Source organism: Bos indicus, chromosome 4 (assembly GCF_029378745.1).
Source record: "Bos indicus isolate NIAB-ARS_2022 breed Sahiwal x Tharparkar chromosome 4, NIAB-ARS_B.indTharparkar_mat_pri_1.0, whole genome shotgun sequence".
NCBI lineage: Eukaryota > Metazoa > Chordata > Mammalia > Artiodactyla > Bovidae > Bos > Bos indicus.
In genome coordinates, this window is record NC_091763.1 from 103,369,884 (window position 1) to 103,395,668 (window position 25,785).

The window sequence follows — 25,785 nt, forward strand, 5'->3', positions numbered from 1 at the left end:
CACAACTGAAGCGACTTAGCACACGCATAGCTGATTAACAATGGACATCAAAGGGACTCAGCCATACATAGACATGTATCCCTTCTCCCCCCAACTCCCCTCCCATCCAGGCTGCCATATAATGTTGAGCGGGACCTGCTCAACTCCATTGAGCGGAGTTTCCTATGCTATACAGTAGGTCTTTGTTGGTTATCCATTTAAAATATAGCAGTGTGTACATGTCGACCCCAAGCTCCCTAACTATCCCTTTCTCCTATAGTGTAAAGAAACACTATTACAGTTGTCTTTTTAAATTTTTTATTTATTTATGTGGCTATGCCGAATCTTAGTGACAGCATGCAGGATCTTCCATCTTTGTTGCCACATGTGGAATCTTTAGTTGTGGCATGCGAACTCTTAGTTGCAGCACGTACTATTTAATTCCCTGACCAGGGATGGAACCTGGGTCCCCTGCATTGGGAGCACGGAGTCTTAGCCACTGGACCCCTAGGGAAGTCCCTCACCACACCCTCTTTTGTTGTGCACAAGTCCAGGAACTGACACTCATTTCCTTGTTTCATGTGTCTCACAGTTGACTCTGGGATTGGAAAATCTCCTGACTGAAGTCTTTTGGCTATGCTCATTACTTCTGCTTGAACAATCTGCTTGTGTGCGCTACTTGGGGTCCTAAGCTTAGCCTGTGTATTAGGGTTACGTTGAGGATGAGAAAAAGTCAGAGTCATCATCTGGCCTGATTGAAACTGGCAGAGGACAAATCACATCACTGGGGACCCAGGACAAAGAAAGACAGGACAGGGGAGTGGAGACTTATTTCAGCAGATGAGCCATGCTCTGGAGAGAAACACAGGACAACTTGACAGGGGGAGCTTTGCCCCAGTGGAGAGGAACCTCAACAGATAATGTCTCTTCTGTGCTACAAAAAGGACAATGACTTCCCTGGTGGCTTAGAGGGTAAAGAAGCTGCCTGCAATGAGGGAGACCCGGGTTCAATCCCTGGGTCGGGAAGATCCCCTGGAGAAGGAAATGGCAACCCACTCCAGTATCCTTGCCTGGAGAATCCCATGGACAGAGGAGCCTTGTGGGCTACAGTCCATAGAGTTGCAAAGAGTTGGACATGACTGAGCGACTAACACTAACTAACTGACTTCCTGAACTCAAGAAAGAAGGACCTTGAATACCCCATGATTCCAAGCAGCATTATGAGTCATATGGCAAGACTCACATGGACTTGGCAATGAGAATTTGATTGTTGACAGCCAAGAATGGACTCGTGAAGGAGATGATGCCAAAATAAGTCATGTGACAAAATATATTCTACTACCAGGCTTTAGTTTCTCCTTGTGTTGGCTTCACAATTTTTTACTTTATTAACTTATGGACAATAAAGTGAATTATTTATGTTTGTTATTATAAATGATCTATTCCTACTCCTCTTATTGCCAAGAGCAAAGACCTTCTTGGTATCCCACGGTAATATGCAGTCTGCTTGCAGATCTCAGGTGATGCCATTGACTTATGGGGAGAAGGTAGTGTGATTTCTCAAGCCCAATCCAAAGGAATAAGAGGAAAAACCTATAACCAGTATATAGGTTCAGCCTTCATCTGTATGGAAATGCCTTTCCTAATATCCTCCCAGTTCAACACCTGCTCAGCCATAAGGACCCCCACACCCTATGCTCACATAATAAGCAGTGAGGAAGTTTCCTTCCAGATGACGGAGACAGGCCAGTAAAGGAAGCCCTTGCCTATTAGGAGACAATTGCTCTCATGGGTCTCATCCAGTGACCATTTTTCCTAAGGGTTTGTGATGTCTTGTGTTATATGGGGTCCCTGACATCAAGTATGAGATGGCTGGATGGCATCACTGACTTGATGGATGTGAGTCTGAGTGAACTCAGGGAGTTGGTGATGGACAGGGAGGCCTGGCGTGCTGCGATTTGTGGGGTCGCGAAGAGTCAGACACGACTGAGCGACTGAACTGAACTGAACTGACATCAAGTATATCCTTAAATCAGAGACTGTCAACTGGTACCTCAGAGGCTGAATCAATCCTGTAGATGTGTGTGTGTGTGTGTGTGTGTTGTTATTTTTTTGGCTTGTACAAGTTTTCTATTAAAATATGAATTGTTTGCCAGAACTAGAAATGATGAAGTTTCATATAACCACTCATATTTCCAACCCCTGTGGAAAATACCCAAACGCTGGGAAGTGCTGATAACAGTGGAGCGGTGTTCCCACTTGGCCATGACCTGCTGACCTGAGTGAGGGGGTCCTCCACAGTCCCCCACTGATAGGATTTACTCCCTCTTTTCTTCAGATGTCTGCCCCTGGGCATTTGGGTTCACAATTCTGTGCCCTCCTGGTCTAGCAAACACCATAGCAGACACCATCATTCCAGAACAACTCTGCACGTGAGGACACGGGTGCAACATACATCACACTCTAACAGCTAGCAGAAAAATAACCTGTTCTAATGACATTTATTTGGCAGCATCAGGTCTTAGTTGCAGCATCCGGGATCTTTTGTGTGGCCCACAGGTTTGTCTAGTTGCACACGCAGGCTTAATTTCCCTGTGGCATGTGAGATCTTAGTTCCCGGACCAGGGATCAAACCCATGTTCCCTGCATTAGAAGGCAGTTCTTAACCACTGGGCAACCAGGGAAGACCCTATTCTAGTGAAATTTTTGTTTGACAGTTTACGTATTTCCTGTGCCTATTCAGTTGCTCCAGTCATGTCCGATTCTTTGTGACCCTATGGACTGTAGCCCGCCAGACTCCTCTGTCCATGGGATTCTCCAGGCAAGGATATTGGAGTGGGTTGCCATGACTCCTCTAGGGGATCTTCCCGACACAGGAGTCAAACCCTCGTCTCCTGTGTCTCCTGCATTGCAGGCAGATTCTCTATCCACTGAACCTGATTGTAAGCAATTCACCAGGCTTTGTATGTCCTTGCCTTAAGAATTTTGGTGGGGCAGAGAGCACAGCAGCTTGAAAATGAAGCTGATTTATACTAAGAACCTAAGGTCACTGATGAGATGATGGGGTGTCCTGGAGAGTGACCTTGGAGAAGTGGTGGAGTGAGGAGGGTGGGCCCCAGCCCAGGAAGGGCAGAGAAGTCTGGAGGCTCCTTCAGGGCAGCAGGGCCACCACAGCTCCATGAGAGCCTATGGAGGGGCCACATGGCCCAGTGGCCTGGAGAGGCAGCTCTGGCCCCAGCACCCCAGGGCTAGCAAAGACTCCACATCTCATGAAAGCCAGGAAGCAGAGTCTGCTCAGCTCAGAGGACAGGTGTCAGCCAGGATGTCCCTTGTAAGCTTTGGGGATTCTGATACAACCTTGAAAGGACAGCAGCTCTCAAAACAGAACGAGATGAAAAGGAATGAAGGACTGACACGTGCTACAACCCGGATGCTGCTCAAAAACAGGCTAAGTAAAAAGAAGCTAGGCACCAAAGGCCACATAGTGTATGACTCCACTGATGCAAAATATCCAGAACACGCAATCTCACAGAGACAGAAAGCAGCTAGCAGTTGCCAGGGGCTGGGGGAGAGGGGGATGAGGAGTGACTGCTTGATGGGTGCCAGATTTCTTTCTAGGATGGTGAACACATTCTGGAATTAGGTAGTGGTGATGGCTGTGCAACATTGAGGGAGACCGTTAGGAAGCTGGGGTTGCAATCAGACAAGAGGTGAAATGGACTTGTGTTTGGTGAGTGGCTGCAGGAAGAGAGAAGGATGGACAGATGGAGCCACTGAAAGAGAGAATTCATAGGAGTTGTTGGTACCTTACTGGATTTGGTGGAGGAGAGAGCAGGAGGGCTGAGAATGAGGGATCATAGACTGAGGAAACAGATGTGGGATGGGGCCTGGAGAAGGACATGGCAGCCTCCGCATGGAGCCTGAGGTGACCTGGGGTCAACCACAGAAAGAGCCCGGCCCGAGTGAAGACCATCCAGGAAGCCCTGGCCCCAGAATAGAACAGTGGCCTAACACGCGCCTGCACGGTGCTGCCTTCAGCATCGCTCTTGACCTCTCTAACTCCCCGTTCTCAACCTAAACTGAGGATGTTGTCAGTTAAGTTTTGTAAAAAAAAAAAAACTCCTGGCACGTATTAGAGGCTCAGTCAACTTTAAGTGAATCGGAAATGCTGTTCCACGCGTCCCCTCGGCCCTCGGCTCTCTCGTGCTCACCGATTCCGTCGTTTCTCTCATCTGCCAAGAGTCTGGGCCACGTCCCAGCCCTCACCCTACTGCTCTGGCTCCAGGGTGGCCCGGAGGAAAGCCCCTCATCTTCCTTGAGCCTCGCTGCGTCGGCCGCGGTAACTTGATTCCCGTTTTAATAGAAACTGGCAGGTGGACTGGGAGCCAGGACTCCGGGCTCCCGGCGCCGCGGTCCCCGCTCCGCAGCATCTGGACTCCTGCCGAGGGGGCGGGAGGCCGGCGGCCCCGGGCGGTGGGGCCGTTCGCGCTCCCGGCGCCTCCTCCCTCGCTCCCTGCCCCCGCCCTGCCCGGGTCCCCGCGCCTCCCCGCGCTCCTCCCCCGCGCCTCGGTTCTGCGCTGAGGTTGCGGCTCCGCCGGGCAGGCGCGCGGGGACTCAGGCGGCGGCGGCGGCGGCCACCGGGTGCAGCGGGTCCGGAGCGGGGAGCCGGGCTCAGCCCCGGCCTGCACGAGCCGCGGCCCTCGCCCACCGAGGCCGGCCTGGGGGGCCCGCAGGGCGCGCGGAGCGCCGAGTGCGCGTGGGGCTGGGCCCCGCACCCCGGCACAGGAGCGCGGGCGCGGCGTGGCGGAGCGCGGGGCATGGAGCCGGCCCGGGAGCCCCCCGCGCGCACCCGGCCGCCGCCGCCTCCCGCCGTTCGCCCTGCGCCAGCCCCTGCCGCCCCCAGGCCGCGCTCGCCCGCCGAGGCGGAGGGCCGCAGTCCAGAGGGGCTGCTGCGGCGATCGGGGTCGGGCTACGAGGGCAGCACCAGCTGGAAAGCGGCCTTGGAGGGTAAGCGGTGAGCGGGACGCGAGAGGCGGGACAAGAGTCACCTTGGCCGATCTCCCGTGGGGAGGGCAGGGAGGGCAGTGAGGGCGACTCTGGACCCCCGAGGATGGATGTCAGGGCATCGGATGCCACACTGCGGGGCAGTGGGGAGGAGGTAACTGGGGACCACCTATCTCTGCAGCTAACTCACACTCTGACCTTGGGAGTAGGTTTCTCGCGCTGAGCTTCAATTTCCTCATGAGTGAAGGGGGCGGTTACTGTCCCGCACTCACCTGGGAAGCATTGAGAGAGTGGCTTGACCCTCCAGCAGTGAAAACGCCCTGGGCAAAGCTCAAAAGCTGTAGACCCCAGTCGCGGTGCTAATGCCCTGTGAGAAGGGGTTGGCTGGGAGGTGGGGGTGAACGCCTGGAGGTGATGGACTGGAGAACCTGCAGGGGTCCCACCTACCTCTTTCAGTCGGAGGGGCTCAGGAGGTGACCCCTGACTGGCCAAGGGGGGCGGTTACCAAAGTGGAAAAGAGAGTTTAAGTTCATGAGTTCTCCCAGTCCGCTTGGGTGGCCACTGGTGGTGTGTGGTGTGGGAGGTGTGGCCAGAGGGCTGGTCCTTTGGAAGTTTCTTGGTAAACTTGACACCCAGAGTCCCAAGGCGGAGGACCTGGACAGCATCAGCTAAGGGAAGCCCTTAGCTGGATTACCCAGCCATTAGGGAAGGAATATCAGGATAGGAGGACTTCCTGGAGTAGGTGACTTCATAGATATATGGAAAGAGAAGGAGTGACATGTTCAGGGGTCAAATAGTGAGAGGTAGCCTGTCCCCTGTGGGGAACTGACCTTCAAAGTACAGGATCGGGGAGGGGTGAGAAGTGAGGAGTCCGGAGGACCCAGATTGTGAACGGCAACCCAGGCCTTGCCAGAGTTTGGACTTTGTCTGAGGCAACTACTGAGAGATTTAAAGCATAGAATGAAAATGAAGCGGGTTTCATTTTCCAAGCGAGTTTAACCTTGGAAAACTGATGGTGGCCCAGAGGGGTCAGACCAAGGCTAGGTCAGCGAGGAAGGTGGAGCTGTGGTCGGAGGAGGGACATAGCCAGTGGCAGCCAGGGCAGGGGCCTGGCCGAGGAGGGAGAGATGGGGCAGCCGTGTCTGCATTTGGCCCAAAGGTGGGTGGACCAGGAGACATGGATGGCCTGAGGGCGGGGTGGGGAAGTGCAGACTTGGGGGAAAGCTGGACACCTGGGTGGTGATTTGGGACAAAGGAGGCAAAGATGTTGGAACTTGGAGAAGAAGAACTTTTGCAGAGAGGCTTCGGGCTGAGAAGAGCTGAGCCCTCTTCTCAGGATAAAGGTGGACAGACCCCTCTCTTTGACGTGCGTCTCCAGGCACATTGTTAGATTTGCATGTGACACCCTGCTTCCCTCCCACCCAAGTTATTTCTTGGTTGCTCACGCCTCTTATCTGTATTCTCCACTCATTCATTTGTAAGCATTTCTCCAGCATCTGCCCCAACCTAGCTCTAACCCCCAGGGGTTAGGGCCATTTCAGAGGTGGTGTGGCCTCTTTCAACACCTCTGGCTTGCCACCTCCTGTCTTATTCCTCATCCTGACCTTGGCCCCGTCTGCTTCCTACTCCCAGGGGTGACTGGGCCAACCACCTGCAAGTTAGGCTGAAGAAGAGGCTGCACGCCCGGCAGGAAATGGTCCAGGGGGTCTTTCAGGACACTGGGTCTTCCGGGCCACCCTGTGGTCCGTGTTTACCTGTGGCCCAGCCTCATCTCACCTGTCCGGGCATGGCTCCCTACCTCGCCTGACTCTGGGTCTCGGGGCAGCTCTGGTCCCTTGCCCTTGTTCACATGGTCCATCAGAAACAGGCTCACTCTGATGCCTGTGGACCTTGGGGGCTCAGCCTCCGGGGCCTATGGGCCTTTCCCATTGTTTTAGCACGTGGAGTCTGTGTCCTTGCCAGGGGCCTCCCCTCTGTCAGTCCCCTGAGCATCTCCTGGGTGTTCCCTGGGTGCCGCATCTCCCGTGGGGAGAGGGGAGCTCTCAAACCAGGATGGTGCTCTCCAAGGTCCTGCCCTGTGCTGGCCGCCACACCTCCCCACCCCAACTCATTCATTCTTCCTCACCTCCCACACACACTCCTGGAGGGCCCACTGTCCTGGCGCACCTCTCGGCACAGGGAACATCCCTGTGCTTGAAGAGATCGTGGGGCAGGGGCCGAGGCAGCTTGTTGAGGGGCAGAGAGAACGAATTCTGGGGTTGGCCAAGCCTGAGCCAGATCCTTTCACTGCCAGTGTACTGGCAGGTTTTCAAACTTGTCCGAGTCTCAGTTTTCCCACCTGCTAAGCTAGAGAAGGATTTCTGCCTCTCAGGGCTACACAGACAGAGGTGCTGGGGTGTAGGGTGTGTGCAGGTGACCCCTTTCCCCAGTCCCTAGAGCCCGGTGGGGGAACCCAGGCAAAGTGTGTGACTGTCTGCTCAACCAAAATCCTTTGACTGCTGGTCTGCCTACTGAGTCCACAGCCCACCCTGAACTGTGTGCATGCTAAGTCTGACTCTTTGCAACTCCACGGACTGTAGCCCGCCTAGCTCCTCTGTCCATGGGATTCTCCAGGCAAGAATACTGGTGTGGGTTGCCATGCCCTCCTCCAGGGGATCTTTCCGACCTAGGGATTGAACCCAAGTCTCCCACATTGCAGGCGGATTCTATACCATCTGAGCCACCAGGGAAGTCTAAGAATACTGAAATGGATTGCCATGCCCTTCTCCAGGGGATTTTCCTGACCCAAGGATCAAACTGGGGCCCACCTAATAAGCCCATGATGAAACCCTCGATATGGAATGAGTGGTCTGCCATGTCTGTGGACCAAGAGATCAATTTTGCAGCCCTTGCTTAGCCAAGCATCTGTTTTGAGACTTCTTCTTTTGGCTGAGCTGCGGGGTATGTGGGATCTTAATTCCCTGACCAGCTATTGAACCCTCACCCCCTGCGTTGGAAGTGCAGAGTCCTAACTACTGGACAGCCAGGGAAGTCCTTGTCTTGAGACTTCTTGATTTGACCAAGCTGAGCCCTCAGGGGAGCTGTGCTCCTTTATTACCACGTGCTGAATATTTATCAAACCCCTACTATGTGCCAGCCCCATGCTGGGGCTTTCCTATAACCGTCACATTTAACCCTCATGTCTGCCCTTCCACGGGCTGGGTAAGTGTCGTGTGTATTTTATACAAGAGGAAACTGAGACTCAGAGAGGCTCAGTGTCTTGCCCAAGGACACACATCGCTCTGTCACAGGTGAAACCCCATTGGGTTTGCCACGAGGCCCTCTGATGTGAGAGCTCTTACCCTGTCCTGACCTGACCAAGGGCATGGGGCTCGGTGAGGCTAATTGGAGAGAAGTTATGCTTGTGACGCACGCAGCTCTCCTCCGTGTGCTCCTCAGATGACCCTGCCGCCTCCAGCAGATATTTTTTTCCTCTTCACAGGTTAAGTGACGTGGAAAACATCTTAAATCTAAAGCTGAGATTAGAGCCCAGGTCTTTAAGACTTTCCTTTGATGAACAGTTAGCTTTATAAATAGGAAGCCAAACAGAAATTCTTCCAATTGAGTCCTCTCCCTGTGGCTATTAACCTTTCCTTCCACCCTCAGCCTTGGGGGACAGGTTGCAAAAGTGATCCAAAGCTGCCATCTGGGTGCTGGAAAGACTGGAGGTGATTGGAGATGGGAATATTTCTGGCACTGGGGGTGCGGGGGTGATGAACAGCAGACTGGGGGGTACAAGAGGGGGGCCACAGATGATTCTGCAAATCTCAGGCTATAGATTTTTCAGTGCTCACCAATTCTGAATTTTTAATGTTGAAAGTTTCTTGATTAGGCATAAACCCACAACTTCCTGCTCAAAACCACACACACGCATTTAGCAAAGCCTCTTAAAAATTTAAAAATTACCAAACTCTACATTTGAGAGTTTTTGACTGTCAACTTAGGGACGTCAGCTATGAGTCTCTTTTGTGCTATGATATGAACGTTGTCGGGATTTGTCTGGGCTTGGAAGCCAAATTTTTTTCAGTTGTTCTTTCTAACATTAGGCTAAATCATATGCATTTATAACATAAATAAACTGCACCCTCAAACTCCATTTAATAAAGGCCAGTGCATACAAGGAAGGATTGCTGAGTTAGACATTTGTTCTGGCTTGAATTGTATCCCCCTAAAAGATGTGTTGAAATCTTAACTCCACAGTTCCTCAGATTATGACCTTATTTGGAAATATGGTCACTGCGGGTGTAATTAGTTCAGATGAGGGCATACTGGAGTAGAGTGGGCTTCTAACTCAATGTGACTGGTGTCCTTCTAAGAGATGGTCACATGAAGACAGACACACAGGGAGAAGGATGTGACAATGGAGGCAGAGGCTGGAGTGATGCAACTGCAAGCCCAGGAGGGCCGGAGATCACCAGTAAACCAGGAGAAATGAGGACAAAGCCAGGAAGAATTTGCCTACAGGTCTCAGAGGGAGCATGGCTTGCTGACACCTTGACTGTGGACTTCTAGGCTTCAGAGCTATGAGATGACACATTTCTGGTGTTTTAAGCCACCTAGTTTGTGATGGTTTGTTATGTTGACCTAGGAAACTAATACCACATTGTTTGGGGTTGTCCAGCTCCAAGGCCACCCTCGGGAGTGAACGAACTGTCAGATCCTGTAGCGTGTCTTCTGTCTGTCCACAGCACAGTGTCCAGGGCAGTTATCCCGTGAAAGACGAGGAGAGTCCTCCATTCTGGTGATGCTGGAGGTGCGGGCACAGACTCCGCTTTCTCTGAGAGCAGGTGTATATACACATGGTCAAGGGCATTGTCATTCAGGGCAACTAGATTCTCTGTGCGTTTCCAGCCCCAGTTGGTGCTCTGTAACATGCCAGGCGATGACTGCGCCCTGTTAGAGGGAACCCAAAGGTGAGGAAAGTACAACCCTTACCCCAAAGGACCAACTCAATGGACATGAACTTGGGCAAGCTCCAGGAGATGGTGAGGGACAGGGAAGCCTGGCGTACTACAGTCCACGGGGTCGCAAAGAGTCGGACACGACTGGAGGACTGAACAACTGCCCAGAAGGAGCCTGTGGGCCAATAACCATCATGATGGTAGTTGTTGACACTGAAGGAGAGCTTACCGTGCCAGGCACTGCTCTAAGCACAATTTGTTGAATTCTCATAAAATTCTAAGAGGCAGATACTATAATGACTTTGTCTTAAAGACAAGGAAAATGAAATAGAAGCTAAGTAACTTTGCCACAAGAAAGTGGCAGAGCTGGGATGTGAACCCAGGTGAAGTGGTTTACAATGCGGACTGAGAGGTGTTTATGGAAGGAAAAAGAAGGATTCACACAGCGTACTTGCCATGGGCGCCACCATGCAGCTCAAGGGCATCAACCTTACAACACGCAGCCCCTGGGGACGGCAGAGCTGACCCAGATGGGGTTCAGCCCTCTGCTCTTAACGGGCCTGGGGCCACCCGCCTCTGGATCCTGCTTAGTTGTCAGTACAAACAATGCCCATAGCAAGGACTCCCGAATGTCTGTTGGACTTGCAAATAAAGATGGCAGACTAAACACATGCATTTTTCTTTCCCTTCTGAAACTCACTAATACAATAGTAAAAGGTTTTTTTTTTTTTTTTTCCTTTTATTTGGGAGGGGGTCACTGAAGCATGTAGGATCTTAGGTCCCTGACCAGGGATCGAACCCATGCCCCCGGCAGTGGAAGCACAGAGTCTTAACCACTGGACCGCCAGGGAAGTCCCAATAAAGGGACTTTCAAGTAAAGATGGCAGACTGAAGACATGCATTTTTCTTTCCCTTAAAAATCCAATAAAGGGATTTTTTAAAAAGACCACAAGAATAATAAGAACAGGAGAGAAAACAATAGCAACACAGTTGGGAGCTAGGGATCAATGATGATGATCAATGATGATCAATGATCAATAACTGACACTGACTTCCCTGGGCTTAGAAAGTTCAGGAAGTAGAGGAGCACGCAGGACCCCACACTGGTTAGCACAGCAGTGAATGAAGAGGGAGCTGATGTTAGGAGGGCTGGGTGAACCCTTGTTAGGAAGACTTCAGGTCCCCAATCCTCTTCCCACTCTGTGAGCCTCTCCCCAGCCCTCTGCCCTGGGGAGAGAGGACATCCAGACACGAGAACATTTGAGAGCAAACGAGGCAGCATCTGCGGCTTGAGGGCTGAGGACGGCCTCCTCACCTCTTGTCCCAGGCAAGACTACATCCTCCAGGAGTGAAAACAGAGGGACAGCCCCCAGGGACGCTGACCCAAAAGGAGAAACCCAAGAAGGTCCACAAACAGAGAGCTGGACTTCCCTGGTGGTCCAGTGGCTAAGACCCAGTGCTCCCAAGGCAGGGGGCCCAGGTTCAATTCCTGGTCAGGGAACTAAGATCCCACAGTCAAATAAATAAATATTAAAAAAATAATAATAAAATCAAGTGTTAAAGAGAGAGCCTTGAGGACTGACCCAGCCAGGTCACCCTGCCGTGACCTCCACAGTTAATAAGCTCCTCTCACGGTCTCAGAGGCGCCAATACAGTCTTATTCCTCCTGCCTTAATCATGAACAAATAACCAAGGATCTTGAGATGTATGAGGAAAGTCCCTGACATGGAAGCTAGAGATTAAAACACATGAATGGGGGGGTGGGGGAAGCAGTTTGGAAAAAACAGCGATTATATAGACTAAACTTTCTGCCCACCTCTCCCCCAACCCTCCTGCTTCCCCCACAAAATATCAACTAAAAAACTGTCAGTATTATTCAGAGAGAGAAGAGAAAATATCGCATCATTAAAGAACAGGATGTTTTAAGAGGGAGTATTCAGGGAACAGCAGCAACAAATCCCCCAAAACCTTGCAAGTTAAAAATAATCGTAAAAATAAAAGATTCAGTAGAGAGTGGGAAGGTAAAGTTTAAAAAAATCTTCAGGAAATAGAAAAAGGCAAAGTGGATATGAGGGCTTCCGCTGTCTGCTCTGGTGCCATGTCCTCTTCTTGTAAGGGCATTAACCCCACCATGGGAGCCCTGACCAAGAACAGATCTGCTGGTAACCTTGATCCTGCACTCGCCAGCCTCCAGAACTGGGGGAGAGATGTGTCTGTTGCTTCAGCCATCTAGTCTGGGGATTTTGTTAGCCTGTGAAGACTAAGACAGAAGTGGAGTAGAATTCCTGATTTTGCCTCATCAGCTTAAAGGAGCTTTGGAATTGAAATCAGGATGAGCACACAGAAGTGTAGGCAAAGGGAAATAATTACTTACAGGGAAACAAGAAGTTGTGTAGAAATAATACGCTGCATAGCTTGCTGGGAGCAGCATTTACATTGTCATAAGAAAAGAACACTGAACTTCCCTGGTGGTCCAGTGGTTACGATTCCTCACTTCCACTGCAGGGGGCGCAGGTTTTATCCCTGGTCAGGAGAGCTAAGATCCCACAAGCTGTGTGGCATGGCCAAAAAAAAAAGAAAAAAAACACAAAAAACCTCACCAAATTATCAGTCCAACCCAAACTATGATGTTGAGAGGGTAAGTAGTATGTGAGTGGTCAGGGTGGGACAATAATGCAGAGAATTAAATCTTCCTCATTATTGTGGAACGTCAATAAGTAATGTCTTAAATAGAAAAGTTGAGCAGTATTGACTTCTTGACACAAAGCTTTTAGAGATTTGGAGGTAAATACCGAAAGAATTTGCTGAAGGAATTGGAAGTAGTTGCCTCTATGGAAGGGGCGATGTTCTTTGGTTGTGTAGTGAAGCCTGGTAGAATTTCTTGACTTTGGATCTGTTGCTTTGCAGATCCTTGATAAAGGACCAGGTTTCTTTTCCCAATCTGTTGTGAAGTACCATACAGATGAATTACTAGAAACAGTATCAGGCACTTGGATGTCACAGGAATGCTGAATTGCTGTAGACGTTTCTACTAATAGATACTTCCTCTTGACTTTGGTACTTAGTTCATACGGGTGGACAACCCAGTGGTGGGCTGTGGAGGTGGTTCTTTCATCTATGCACATATATAATATAAAACAATTTTAAAGGACTTAAAAACAAAAAGGAAGTTCTCATCTACTGGTGGCTCAGCTGGTAAAGAATCCGCCTGCAATGTGGGAGACCTGGGTTTGATCACTGAGTTGGGAAGATCCCCTGGAGAAGGGACCAGCTACCCACTCCAGTATTCTGGCCTGGAGAATTCTACGGACAGAGGAGGCTGGCAGACTACAGTCCATAGGGTCGCACAGAGTCTGACACGACTGAGTGACTTTCACTTCTCACATCTACTAGGATGGCTATAACAAACAAAAGTGGAAGCTAACAAGTGTTGGTGAGGAGATGGAGAAAGTAGAACACGTGGTGTCGGCATCTCTGGTAGGATGCAAAATGGTGTTGCAGCTGTGGAAAGCAGTTTGGTGTGTCCTCAAAAAGTTAAATGTAGAATTATCATATGATCCAGCAATTCTACTCCTAGGTATATACCCCAAAGAGTTGAAAATAGGGACTCAAACAGATCTTTGTTGGCCAATGTTCACAGCAGGATGATTCATAATAACTAAAAGATGGAAACAGTCCATCTAACTGTCTGTCAATGTATGGATGGATAAACAAAATGTATGTAATCATACAATGGAATATTATTCAGCCACAAAAAGGAATGAAATTTTGATACGTGCTACAATATGGATGAACACTGAAAACAATATGTTAAGCAAAAGAAGTGAGACCTCAAAAGACAGATATGATTTCATTTACATGAGGTACTTAGGATAGGTGAATATTAGAGTCAGAAAGTGAATGAGAGATTAGCAGGGGCTGGAGAGGGTTGGGAATGAGGCGTTAATGCTTGATCAGTACAGAGTTTCTGTTTGGGATGATGAAAAAGTTTTACAAGTAGATCATGGGGATCAATGCACAACTTTGTGAATGCAATTAACACCATGCATCGCACCCTTGAGCATAGTTAAAAAGGCAACTTTTATGTTATGTGTATTTTATCACAATTAATAAAACTTTCAAAGACCCTGTGTCTAAAGTCTATAAGCATTCTTTCATTAAATATCAAATTAAATGCCATTTGCAGCAACACGGATGGATCTAGAGATCGTCATACTGGGTGAAATAAAGTCAGACAGAGAAGTACAAATATTGTATGATATCGTTTATATGTGGAATCTGAAAAAACAGAAGAATACAAATGAATTTTTTTACGAAACAGAAACAGACTCATAGATTTAGGGAAGGAACTTATAGTTACCAGTGGGAAGGATTGAGGGGAGGGATGGTAAGGGAGTTTGGGATTGACATGTACACGCTGCTATACTTAAAATAACCAACAAGACCTACTGCATTGCACAGGGAACTCTGTTCAATATTATGTAACAACCTAAATGGGAAAAGAATTTGAAAAAGAACAGATATATACATATATAAAATGAATCACTTTGCTGTATACACCTGAAACTAACACATCATTGTTAATCAATTACACTCCAATATAAAATAGAGAGTTAAAAAATTGCTGTGCAGGATTCCACTGAATGAATGCCCAACATTTTATCCATTCTCCCTTTGACAGACATTTAGCTTCTTTCCATTTTCGCACTGTTATGAATAAACCTGCTATGAGCATTTAAAAAATCAAATTAAAATTTGGAGTGAGAACAATAAATAAATAAAAATTTAAAGGGAGAAGCCAGAGGATCAGGAAAGCCTTCCTGAAGAGGATGGAGGGTGTGGGGCAGAATTTCAAGAGATAGCAGTGGAAGAGGAGCACTTTGGGAGCAAAGATCCAGCCACAGGGCTAAGAGAGTGAACTGGGTATTTCAAGGAGTCTGTCTGGCTGACATTAGGGATGAGGCAGAGAAGCAGCAGGAGATGAGAGACTGGAAAGTGCTAACAGCCACAGAAAGAGTTCAAGTGCGTAGCCTTGAGGGAGGGTTTTAAGCAGAAGTATCACAGAATCAGACAAACCTGTGCTTGAGAATGGCAATTCAGACTTCAGCACCAGGATGGCCTGGACCAGAGGTCTCCAACCTCCAGCCTGTGGACTGGTACCTCCTATCAGATCAGCATTGGCATTAAATTAGAAATAAAGTGCACAATACATGTAATGCACTTGAATCATCCCCAAATCATCCCTCTCCCTCATGGAACCCCTCATGGTCCCCATGGACCCCCTCATGGTCCATGGAAAGATTGTCTTCCACAAAACCAGTCCTTGGTGCCAAAAAGGTTGGGGGCCACTTCCCTGGAGGGCTTGTTCAAACACAGAGTGCTGGGCTCAGCCCCAGTTTCTCAGTGTCAGGACTTGGGGTTGGCAGTGGGAATGGGTGGTAGGGATGGGCCATAATCAATCCCTTTCTCTCTCCTCAGATACCACCACGCGTCTCCTGCTGGGGGCCATCGCAGTGCTTCTGTTCGCCATCCTGGTGGTGATGAGCATCTTGGGTGAGCATGGATGTCAGAGCATTTGTAATTCATTTCCTACACACCTTTCAAAAGCATGTCTAATTAGGTCAAGAAAGGTTCCAGACATATCGTCAACTTTGTGGGGGTCAAAGTAAACAGGAAATAGAGTGTTGGCTCTAGATGACATTTTAGCCTAAAATAATATGTTCACACATCGATTATATCCATCCCCTTAACTAAGCCATGCAGCGAAAGTGGAGACGTTACTTAGGTACCATTACAAAAATGCTTCAAGAACGCTGAACAAACTTGGTGTGCGTTAGGCGGGCAGTGCTTCATGAAAGAGACAGTTTGGGGTTAAGGGCCTTAAAGATCTCATTCACTCACTCAACAAACATTTATTGATCCTAGCTGTGTGTTAGGCCCTGGGCTAAGTGCTGGAGATATATATTTTTTAAAGTGTAGTACGACATCAACTCCCTTGTCCAGTGATAGGGTATTGCCTGGAGGTCTCCCATGTGGTAAACTCTGAAGAATGAATAGTTTCCTGGAGACCAGGAGGAACACAGACCAGGGCATTCTGAGAAGGAGAGTCCAGGGAAACACCAGTGGCAGGCAGGACTGAAAGGGTTGAAGGAGGAATAAAAAAGAGGAAACTGCTACAAGTAAGGCAGGCCAGGCTATATGACCTGGGGCTTTGCTGCTTGTAATGGATTCAAGCCAAAGTGATTTCAGGACCTCTGTCTTTAATCTTTGAGAAGCATCCCAAGACCTCAAGATGGGAGGAAAATCCACGGATAATATCAGTTCTATTCAACCCGCACTTGCAGGGCATGCAGGCTAAGCAGGGCACTGTGGGTGCTTAGAAAAGAAGGTGGTGACCACCAGCTTGGATCCACCTAGACTAATTGCTACAAATTAAACTGTTCTACTGCTGTGTTGGGAGGGCAGGGCAATGTGTAAACAGAGCATATTGTGATTGGAGGAAAGCACAACAGTCTTCGGACATCCTCATGGAAAAGCATGGCCTATACTTCTAAGTGAGCCTGCAGCTCACTGAGCAGGAATGCCCAAGTGCCCATTAATTAATTAATTGGTGTTGGCGTAGGGGTAGCTCCCTTGGGCGCTTGAGTACCATGGGCCTGTTCTTGACTCTGTCCTGGTCTACATTTTAATCAACCTTCTTATATGAGAACAAATGAAAAAAATATGCTTATGGAATTTGTAGGCAATACAACCCAAAGGGGGATGTTCCACAGGCCAGGTGAAAAAGAAATCGAGATTAAAATTCATCCTTAAAAACTCAAATGAGCCAACGTGAATGAAGCGACTGTGTAAGAAATAAACACAAGACCCTGCATTTAGATTTAAATGTGATTTACACGTGTTCTGGGCAGGGGGGCCTGGTTTGGAAGGAGATCATAGGAAAATAGTTGAAGAGTATGGCTGAATTCCTTTTGGCAAGGAGGCCCTTAGAGAATTGCATGGAAGCTCCGGGCTTCCTTCCCAGAAAAGTGCACCTATGCACATACTCACAGATTCTTCTCATTGGAGAGTCTGCAGACTGGAAAATCCACAGCAGCCGGAAGGGGTATGGCGATCACTGCTGGGTGGCAGAGCACAGCTGATGTGTCGCAGCCTGTGCTGGTGGCAGCGTTTTAGGGGTGATGTGGGCGCATCACAGTGAGGCAGGCAGGATGGAGAAGGTCTGGAGAGCATCCCCTCCAAGGGATTGTGGAAGAAACGGTGTCTGTTCAGTTCTGGAAGAGGGGGATGTGGGTCCTTCCTCAAGGAGAAGGCAGAGCAGGTCTGTCCGGGTCACTCCAGAGGCAGATCCTGGGTCCGCGGTGCTAGGTCACAATGGGAAGGCAGGTTGAGACTCAGCATTGAAAAGGAATTTCCAGCGCTTCCTCAGCGTAGCCGATGAGGGTGTGGCCAATGAGAGTGGGTGGGAGTGGGGGTCAGAGGTCGGGGGTGGGCTGCAGGTGGGAGTGGGGGGGTTATGGAGCCCATGGAGTCTGGCATGGTTCCCACCCTGGCTGAAGAGAGAGGATGGTCACCAGGTTCAAGTCCGAGTTTCTAGGATTCCACGGCCTCCAGGAGCTCAGAGAGAGAGGAGAACATAACCTGCTATAATACTTCCCCTCACAGGGGTGTCCCTGCCAAATTGCTCTTCCTAGTTCATGTAGTCCTCAGCCTCCGACCTGCCAGGCACTGTGACAGGCCCTCCCCTGAGATGAATGACTGATGGTCACCAAAGACAGGGGAAGTGGGATTTCTGGGGGCCAGGCAGAGGCTCTCCGTGCTGGCAGCTACTGAGTCCCTCCTTTTCCCTGCAGCCTCCAAGGGCTGCATCAAGTGCGAAGCGCCCTGCCCGGAGGACTGGCTGCTGTACGGAAGAAAATGCTACTTCTTCTCGGAGGAACCAAGAGACTGGAACACGGGCCGGCAGTATTGCCACAGCCACGAAGCGGCACTTGCTGTGATCCAGAGTCAGAAAGAGCTGGTGCGTGCGGGACGGGGGGCGTGTCGGGGCGGGGCGGGGGGCGTGTCGGGGAAAGGGGCGGGGCCACCCCGGGACAGCCACGCCCAAGGACATGGTGCCCCCTGTGACCTGTTTCCAGACGGGTGGGGTGTGCACGTGGGCTCCACAAGTGGAATCTGAGCAGCTCCACGAGGGGCTCTTGTTCTCACTGCTCTTGTCAAGGCCAGCTGCGTCCATTCCAAGGCTGGTTTGCTGAGCTCAACACAGTTAAGTGTAAGCATTACAAATTATACAGGCACTTGTGAAATGTGAGGGCTTCCTTGGTGGCTCAGACAGTAAAGAACCCGCCTGCTATGCAGGAGACCTGGGCTCAATCCCTGGGTTGGAAGGATCCCCTGGAGGAGGGCATGGCAACCCACTCCAGTATATCAAATTGGCATCTTCAACTAGTCCATGTCAGGATCTGAGGTCCCACCTAACACCCCAAACAGTTATATCACTAGAAATATGAATGTAACACAATGAACAGGTCTCTTGGCCATTTTTGGATTTTGTAGGCAACAGTTTGTGCAATTCAAAATCTAAAATCACTTCTGTTTGTCTCTGATACACAGTCTAATAGCCTCTTTCTGCAGAGAAAGGCCCAGGACAGCCAGTCCCAGATAATCCATCAAGCAATCCCAGGCTTCCTGAAAATCAGGAATGTTGGCATGCTGGGTCCCCAAGCTAAGAGACAAACCCTGTTCCAGGGTTCCTGCCCCATTGGCACATCCCCAGAGTCCAGGTACCTTGAAGGCCATTGCAGTGCATCTGTAAACCCAGCTCCTCAGTCTTGGGGTGCAGTGAGGTGTCTCCTTCATGGTGTCCACACATCTTGAGAGCCAGTCTTCCAAGTTGAGGTTCATCTGTGGATGTTTGAGCAGTCAGGAGGCCACACCTGACTCTGCGGTTTCCCTCTTTCCTTGGTGCAGGAATTCATGTTCAAGTTCACACGGAGGGAGCCCTGGATTGGCCTGCGCAGAGTGGGGGACGAATTCCACTGGGTCAACGGGGACCCATTTGACCCGGACACGTGAGCTGAGGCTTCATCTCCTGGCCACCGAGCTTAAACCGGGGAAGACCTAGCCTCCCAGACGAACCCCCTGAGGGAGAACTTGGTTTTGTGTTAGCTAGAGCCACTCACCTGTAGGGTTAGGAGTGAGGGACAGAGACCTGGGCATGGGAATGGCTTTACTGTTCCCTCCCCAGTAAAGTCCAGCCTGGTTTGGTGGTCCTGTCCCATGTAGGCATCAGAGCTTCCTGCTGCTGGAAGGGGCCCAGGCTCTTTCCATCTTGTGACTCCCTCATCCCTCTGCACAGCTCAGTGTGGCTCAGAGAAAGGGGAGGACATCCCAGGACAGCCCTCTGCATTGGGCAGAACTTAGCCATATGGCCCCACCTGACAGTGAGAGAGGGGAGGAGCTGGGACTTCTCTGCTGGGCAGTCACGTGCTACCTGAACAGTTTTACTATGGAGAAAGGGGATCTGAACTATGGGTCCCAGGAGGGTCCTCTTAGAGAAAACACCTTGAGGGTGTTGGTGGCGTGTGCCAGGATGGTATTATTTGTGTGGCCCACGTGGTGTGGCAGCGAGCGTCTGATTTGTGTGGTGCATGTGTAGGGTGATGGTGGCAGCAGAGAGGGGGGCACTTTAGGCTTAGGGAGACACAGGTCAGCACACACAGGGGCGTAATAACCTCAGCCTCTGATCTAGACCCTAAGGCTGGAGGACTAGGCCCGAGGAGCTGGGTGCGGGCACAGCTGCTGACCTGATGTGACCCTCGGGCCACGAAGACTTCCCTGTTCCTGTGTCTCCCTGTCTCCTGCGCTCTTCATTCGGTGCCTCTCTCTGTCCTCACTGCCCCTTCCTTTTTTCTCCTTTTTCCTTGTCCTGTCTTCATCCCCAATCTGTTCTCAGAGCTGCTGAGACAGTCTTGCCTTGCTGCTGCCCCTGCCTCTCCCCTTCTGGAAGCTTCTTGCTCCCAGAACCCGGGGAGCCCTGGAGGCTGGGACCCCAGGATGTTGACCACCCAGCAACCAGCAGGCCTTGGGGCCACGCTTCTCTGACCACTCTGACGTGGTTCTGGCCTCCCCACTCCCTCTTGGGGTCCTTCTGATGCCCTCTGAGACCCTTGTTCTGACCTTGGTGGTGGGAGGCTCAGGTCAGGGTGACCAAATGAGTTTAAGAAGAAATGTTGAGATTCAAAAGGGATGATTTTAGGCAGGGAAAACCCCCTGTGCTATTAATAGCTGTAAGAGGTGCAGGCAGGGTGCCGTGGGGAGGTGGGGTCAGGGGAGGCTTGTCCTAGATAGGGTCCCAGTCTCCTGGCATGAGTGAGCTGAGCCTGGCAGGATGGGGAAGCCGGATGGGGAGTGTAGGATGCGTCCAGGACACGTCTGTGGGCGTTACCAGGGCGATTGGAACTGTGGACAGAGTTGGGAGATGGTGGGAGCCACACTAGCAAGGTCTATGGGGCGGACTGTCCCAGAGCAGGGCAGCTCCAGAGGGAAGGATGAATCACAGGGCCTCCGGGGCTGCCCAGCGATGGGTGGCATCTGCCAGCGGTGAGTGCCTGGTCTCGTCTCTCCCGGCCACAGGTTCCCCATCGCGGGCCCTGGGGAATGCGTCTTCGTGGAGCCCACCAGGCTGGTGTCGACAGACTGCCTGATGACCCGGCCCTGGGTGTGCAGCAAGATGGCCTACACGTGAGGTGGGTCACACCAGAGGCCACCCTGCAACCAGGCTCCGAGACCTGCTGGCCCGGGGCCCCACTCCAAGGCAAAGCAGCGAGGAGGATGCTCTCTGCCCCTGGGTGCTCTTTCCCAACCCCTGAGTCCTGGTCCCTGGTCTCCTTGGCCCCAGGCAGGTCCTGTGGCTCAGCAGTCAACTCCCACGAGCTCAGTAGTACAGTAGGCACCTGTCCTCAGACACACACGCACACCAACGCACTTGCTTATGCACACATGTGCACACAGCGCCCGCTCAAGTTCACAGTCTACCCTTAGTCAGCCCAACAGGTCTCTCCCTGGCCCCACCCTGGAGCATTTCTTCCTCTGGAGGCCCTGGTGCTCTGAGGAAGGCTGGGGGCTGACAGTCTGCCATACTGTCTGCACACACGGAGCCCCCTCCCCAGGCATCTCTCTTCTGGCACCTGGGGAGGCAGGAAGGGCAGCCCCCTCACCTGGCCCCTGCATCCACCTCTCTGGCCTTGCCCGGAGTCTCAGGCAGGCCCCTGCTGTGTCCGTGGTGCTGCTCTGTTGGCCACCGGTGGAATAAAGAGATGACTGGCGTCCAGAGAAGTCGGCTGCTGTTTGTTCCATGGTCGTGGACTGGGGGAGGGGCCATGGCTCGGGAGGACCGTCTAGGGAGGGACCGCCAAGAGGCACCTGTGTGGCCGGCGACACATGTAGGAACCAAGGCCAAAAACACGCTCAGTGGCCTCAGGGCACTGTTTAATGTTGCCAGGCCACTGTGTTATTCTTAGATGTCTGAGGGGTGTGCTCCATCTGGCGGCGTCATTACTATTCGACTCAACATGACAAACATTTATTCACACCTATCATGTGCCAGACACCACACCAGGCAGGGGGATCAGCAGCTGTATCCCCCAAGTGAGCACACAGGGAGTAGAGGGGCCAGCTTGGGAAGCACCAGAACATTCTGGGACATGGCTGGGGGATGGCTTATTCTGCCTTAGGAGAGGATGGAGTGAAGAAGGCGGAAGGATGAGAGGAGATCATGTGCATGTTGGGCTGGACAAGAGTTTGTGCAGGTCCAAGGGCCCCTTCCTGTTCTCCCTTGGTCTGTGGGGAAGGAAGGGGGGATGGGGCAGAGGCTGGCAGTTCCCCTGGGCCTGCAGCGGCTGCAAGTGCCACCCTCTCCAGCACACACCTGGAGCCCAGAGCAAGCGGTAGGGTGGCCTGGGCCTCCCCAGCCCACGGCCAGGTGAGATACAGGCGGGAGCTGCCTCGGAGTTGCATCTGTGAATCTGGGTCCTGGCCCCTTTTCTGAGAAAAGAGCTTGGAGGGAAACACATCCTGCTCTGCTCTGGTCACTTTTACTGTCAGTTTTCAGACAAAACTGTCAGTTTCGGTTTTGTTGATTCTTCTGAAAGCTTTCCAGATATTTAGTAAAATATGGGTATTTTGTGGTTTCATATTTTATCTTCATGGGGAGCCAGTATAGAATCTGTGTAATGAAGAGGTTAAAGGAATGCAGTGTGGTGGTGGTGGCCTGTGGGGGGTTGGCTGAAGCCCACTGCCTTCCCAGCTCCTGTGGGGAAGTGTTTTGAGGGGCTGAGGACTGAGGAAGTGGTCAGCTGCTGTTGCTGCTGCTTGGGTTGGGCAGGAGCTGAAGGGTGAGTAGGGGGGTGTCTCACACTCACACCTGTTCTCAGTCATACACAGGCCTGGGGTTCTCACCAGTATCCTCCCATCAAAGGCTTTGCTGTTGTTGTTCAGTCACCAAGTTGTGTCTGACTCTTTGCGACCCGACAGACTGCAGCACACTAGGCTCCTCTTTCCTCCACTATCTCCCAGAGTTTGCTCAAACTCAGGTTCATTGAGTCAGTGATGCTAGTCTTACCTCATTTAATTCTCTTAAAAAGGACCTGAGGCGGATTATGCTGCCACAGATGACCCAACAGTACCCAGGCAGGGCCCCAAGGCACAAGGAGCGGGGCTGTGCTCTCATTCTGTTTTGTGGGTTCGAGTGGGAAGAAGGGAGCCACGAGGGGGCAGGGAGGAAGCACTGTGGGAGGGCAGGGAATAGGAACCCAGGCCCTTGGGATCTGATCTTTCATTCAGCGCTCCACAGCCTGCTGCCTCAGGGCACACTGGCAGGTGAGCTCGCCTAACCTTGGGTTTGTCCTGGGCTGGCTCAACAATTCTAAATCAGTTCAGCAAAGTTAAAGGAACTCTAAAGCTAAAAGAGATCAAACCAGTCAATCCTAAAGGAAATCAACCCTGAATATTCATTGGAAGGACTGATGCTGAAGCTCCAAAACCTTGGCCACCTGATTTGAAGAGCCGACTCACTGGAGAAGACCCTCTTGCAGAAAAGATTAAGGACAAGAGGAGAAGGGGGCAACAGAGGATGAGACGGTTTGATGGCATCACTGACTCAGTGGACATAAGTTTCAGCAAACTCAGGAAGGTAGTGGACAGGGAAGCCTGGCCAGCTGCAGTCCATGGGGTCGTAACGAGTCAAACAGGACTGAGCGACTAACAACAAAAGGAACTCTGACCCAAGGTCATGGATGTTTTCAGAGCTTTCTTATCTATTCCTACCCAGGAAGGAAACACAAGAGCAAAACAAAACACCGGCACGCCAAACTTGAGAAAGGTTGAAAATCCTTTCAAAGGTTATAAACCAGCCAGGGACTTCCCTGGAGGTTCAGCGGTTAAGATTCCGCCTTCTACTGTGGGGGGCGCGATCCATCCGATCTCTGGTCGAGGAAGATCTTGCACGCTGCCCTGCGCGGCCAAAAGCAAAACAAAATACCGATAAACCCAGCCAGGCACCCACGCCATCCTGGTGGGCAGAGAGCCAGGCTGGGTGGGCATGCAGTTCCTCCTGAGGCCACAGGCGGCAGCATGGAGTCCAGACCCTCTGCGGGTTTCTAAGCCTGGAGCTCAGAGCTGTCTCCCTGGGGCGGGGGCTGGGGGGTTGGGTGGGGGCGGGTAGGGAGAGGTCTAGGGTAGGGCTTCCCTTGTGGCTCAGCTGGTAAAGAATCCGGCCGCCATGAGGGAGACCTGGGTTCGATCCCTGGGTTGGGAAGATCCCCTGGAGAAGGGAAAGGCTAGCCATTCCAGTATTCTGGCCTGGAGAATTCCATGGACTGCATAGTAGTCCATGGGGTCGCAAAGAGTCGGACATGACTGAGCGACTTTCACTTTACTTCACTTCAGGCTAGGGAGAACGGTAGGGGCAAGGTGCAAAGAACCACCCTTCTGCCCCAAAGGACCACCCTCCAGCCCCACTCCTCAACCCCTTTGGAAGATTTTCCCTTCTGAGGCAACTCGCCTGGAGTTGAGAGCGTGCTTAGCTTGGAGCCTGGGTGGATTTGAAGCCACACGGCAGCGCTGTCCTCTGAGTAGCCCCTGGAGGGGACGGGAAGGCTGGAGCTCACCTCCCAGGCCACCCTCAGACGTTGGCTATGAAGATGGCGCGAGGAGGGATTTTATTAGCAGGACACAGTTGGGGGTAAGGTTCGTTGCTGTGCTGGCAGGTTCACTGGTGTTTGCTTAGTAAATTCTCTTACAGCCTTAACAGATGAAGAAGCAGGTTCAGGAACGTTAAGGGGCTTGCTCTATCTACATCACAAGCCTAGGGGGTGGGGGATAGAAGGAGCCAAAGGAGCCACCTTGGGAGAGGACGTGGGGTGCCCCTCGGCGATTTTTTTTTCCTGCGCACTTTTATCGCTTTCATATGGTTTTCAGGTGGAATTTCCCATAGAGCGTGAGTGACGCAAATACTGACTACTGCCCTTCTCTCGCTTCAAGGTCCAGTTCGCACTCCCTGGGACTGCTTCTGGGTCGGCAGCAGCCCTCGGTGACCACGCCTTCCCCCAACACCTCCAGCACCGAAGACTGAGCCTCTCACACGGCCGAGTGTGTGGAACTTCTCATCTGTGACGCATCTCTTCACTCATCTGACTGCTCTTGTCTGATTATAAGCCTCTGAATAGCAGGGATTATGTGTTGCTGGCTCTTTGTAGCACACATATGCTCAAAAAAATTGTTGTTGGTGACAATAAGATTGCTGGCGAGTGTCATCTCTTCACCCTTTGCCATGGGGGCAGACAGCCGTGGCCGGCTGCCTGTTTGAGACTTGCCTTTTAGGCTTTAGTGGGCGTGGCATGATTTTAGAGGTCCGGCCAAGATGAGATCTTTAATTTGTTTTGCTTCAGCTAAGTGAGCTCACTCACATTCCCTAAGCACGTACATACTGGGCCGCCTGAGTGGGGGTGGCCTGGAGCACGTGAGCCAAGAGGGAGAAATCCCTCCACCTCTTAAGATGTTCTTTGCATCATACACAGAGGACCAAGAGACCAGGCCCAGGGAGGGCTTCCAGCAGTGACTGGGGTTGGCTGCTGAAGATTCCTGTGATCTCCAGGATAATTATGCTAATGTCGCTGTTCTGTGTGTGAAAGACCACTTGGCTTTCAGAAATGTCCACTGTCAGCTGTGTACTTACACCAGGAGGGGGTAAAGAACTTCAAACAGGGAGCAAGTATGAGATTCACACAGAAGGGCATCCGGAAAACTTCTGCCATACCCTTCAGAGATACATTCTCAGCCTGGAGGGGATGTGCTTCCTCTTGGCTCTGAAGACCTGCTGGAGTCTAGTCTGGACTATCTCTACCAATGAGCAGGTGTGCAGCTCAGACTGCTGTGCTCAACCTCCCAGACCCCAGGCTTTACTTCTAATAAAGTAGAAATCGTGCCTGCCTGGCCTACCTCACAGGGTTATGAGAACTGTAGATGTTAGAATTTCAGGGATAAAAAATGATCAACCCTGTTCTCACTATCCATGAGGCCCAGAGAGGGTTAAAAAACTCGTCCAAGGTTGCGCATCTAGTGGCAGAGCTAGACCTCAGGTCTTGTGGCTCCTCTCTTCTTTGTTGATCTTCTTATTGTTGCATGTATCATGCTTTATTTGTTCACTTGTTCACCATCCACATGGAAGTGTAAGCCCCTAGAGGGTGGGGATCCACTCTCATGCTCCTTTGTTTCTCTGGAGCCTGGTGCATACTAAAGGAGCTTAATAAATGTGTGTTGAACTGATCTTGACTCCTAGTTCACATGCTCCTTCCCTCTATAC

At 51.2% G+C, this 25,785-nt stretch overlaps 1 protein-coding gene across 2 annotated transcripts; it reads left to right on the forward strand.

The window, feature by feature from the left end:
- The first annotated feature begins 4,781 nt into the window (after positions 1-4,781).
- On the forward strand, positions 4,782-25,748 carry CLEC2L (C-type lectin domain family 2 member L). Of its 2 annotated transcripts, XM_070788233.1 has the most exons (6): positions 4,782-4,986; positions 15,402-15,476; positions 17,777-17,943; positions 18,894-18,994; positions 20,559-20,671; positions 24,465-25,748. In XM_070788233.1, the coding sequence occupies exons 1-5, from the start codon at positions 4,797-4,799 to the stop codon at positions 20,668-20,670; spliced, it is 645 nt and encodes a 214-aa protein (XP_070644334.1). In that variant the 5' UTR covers positions 4,782-4,796; the 3' UTR covers position 20,671; positions 24,465-25,748. The 2 variants fall into 2 exon arrangements, with proteins under 2 accessions (XP_070644334.1, XP_019815037.2); XM_019959478.2 differs by lacking the exon at positions 24,465-25,748 and having other exon boundaries at positions 20,559-21,260.
- The last annotated feature ends 37 nt before the right edge of the window (positions 25,749-25,785 follow it).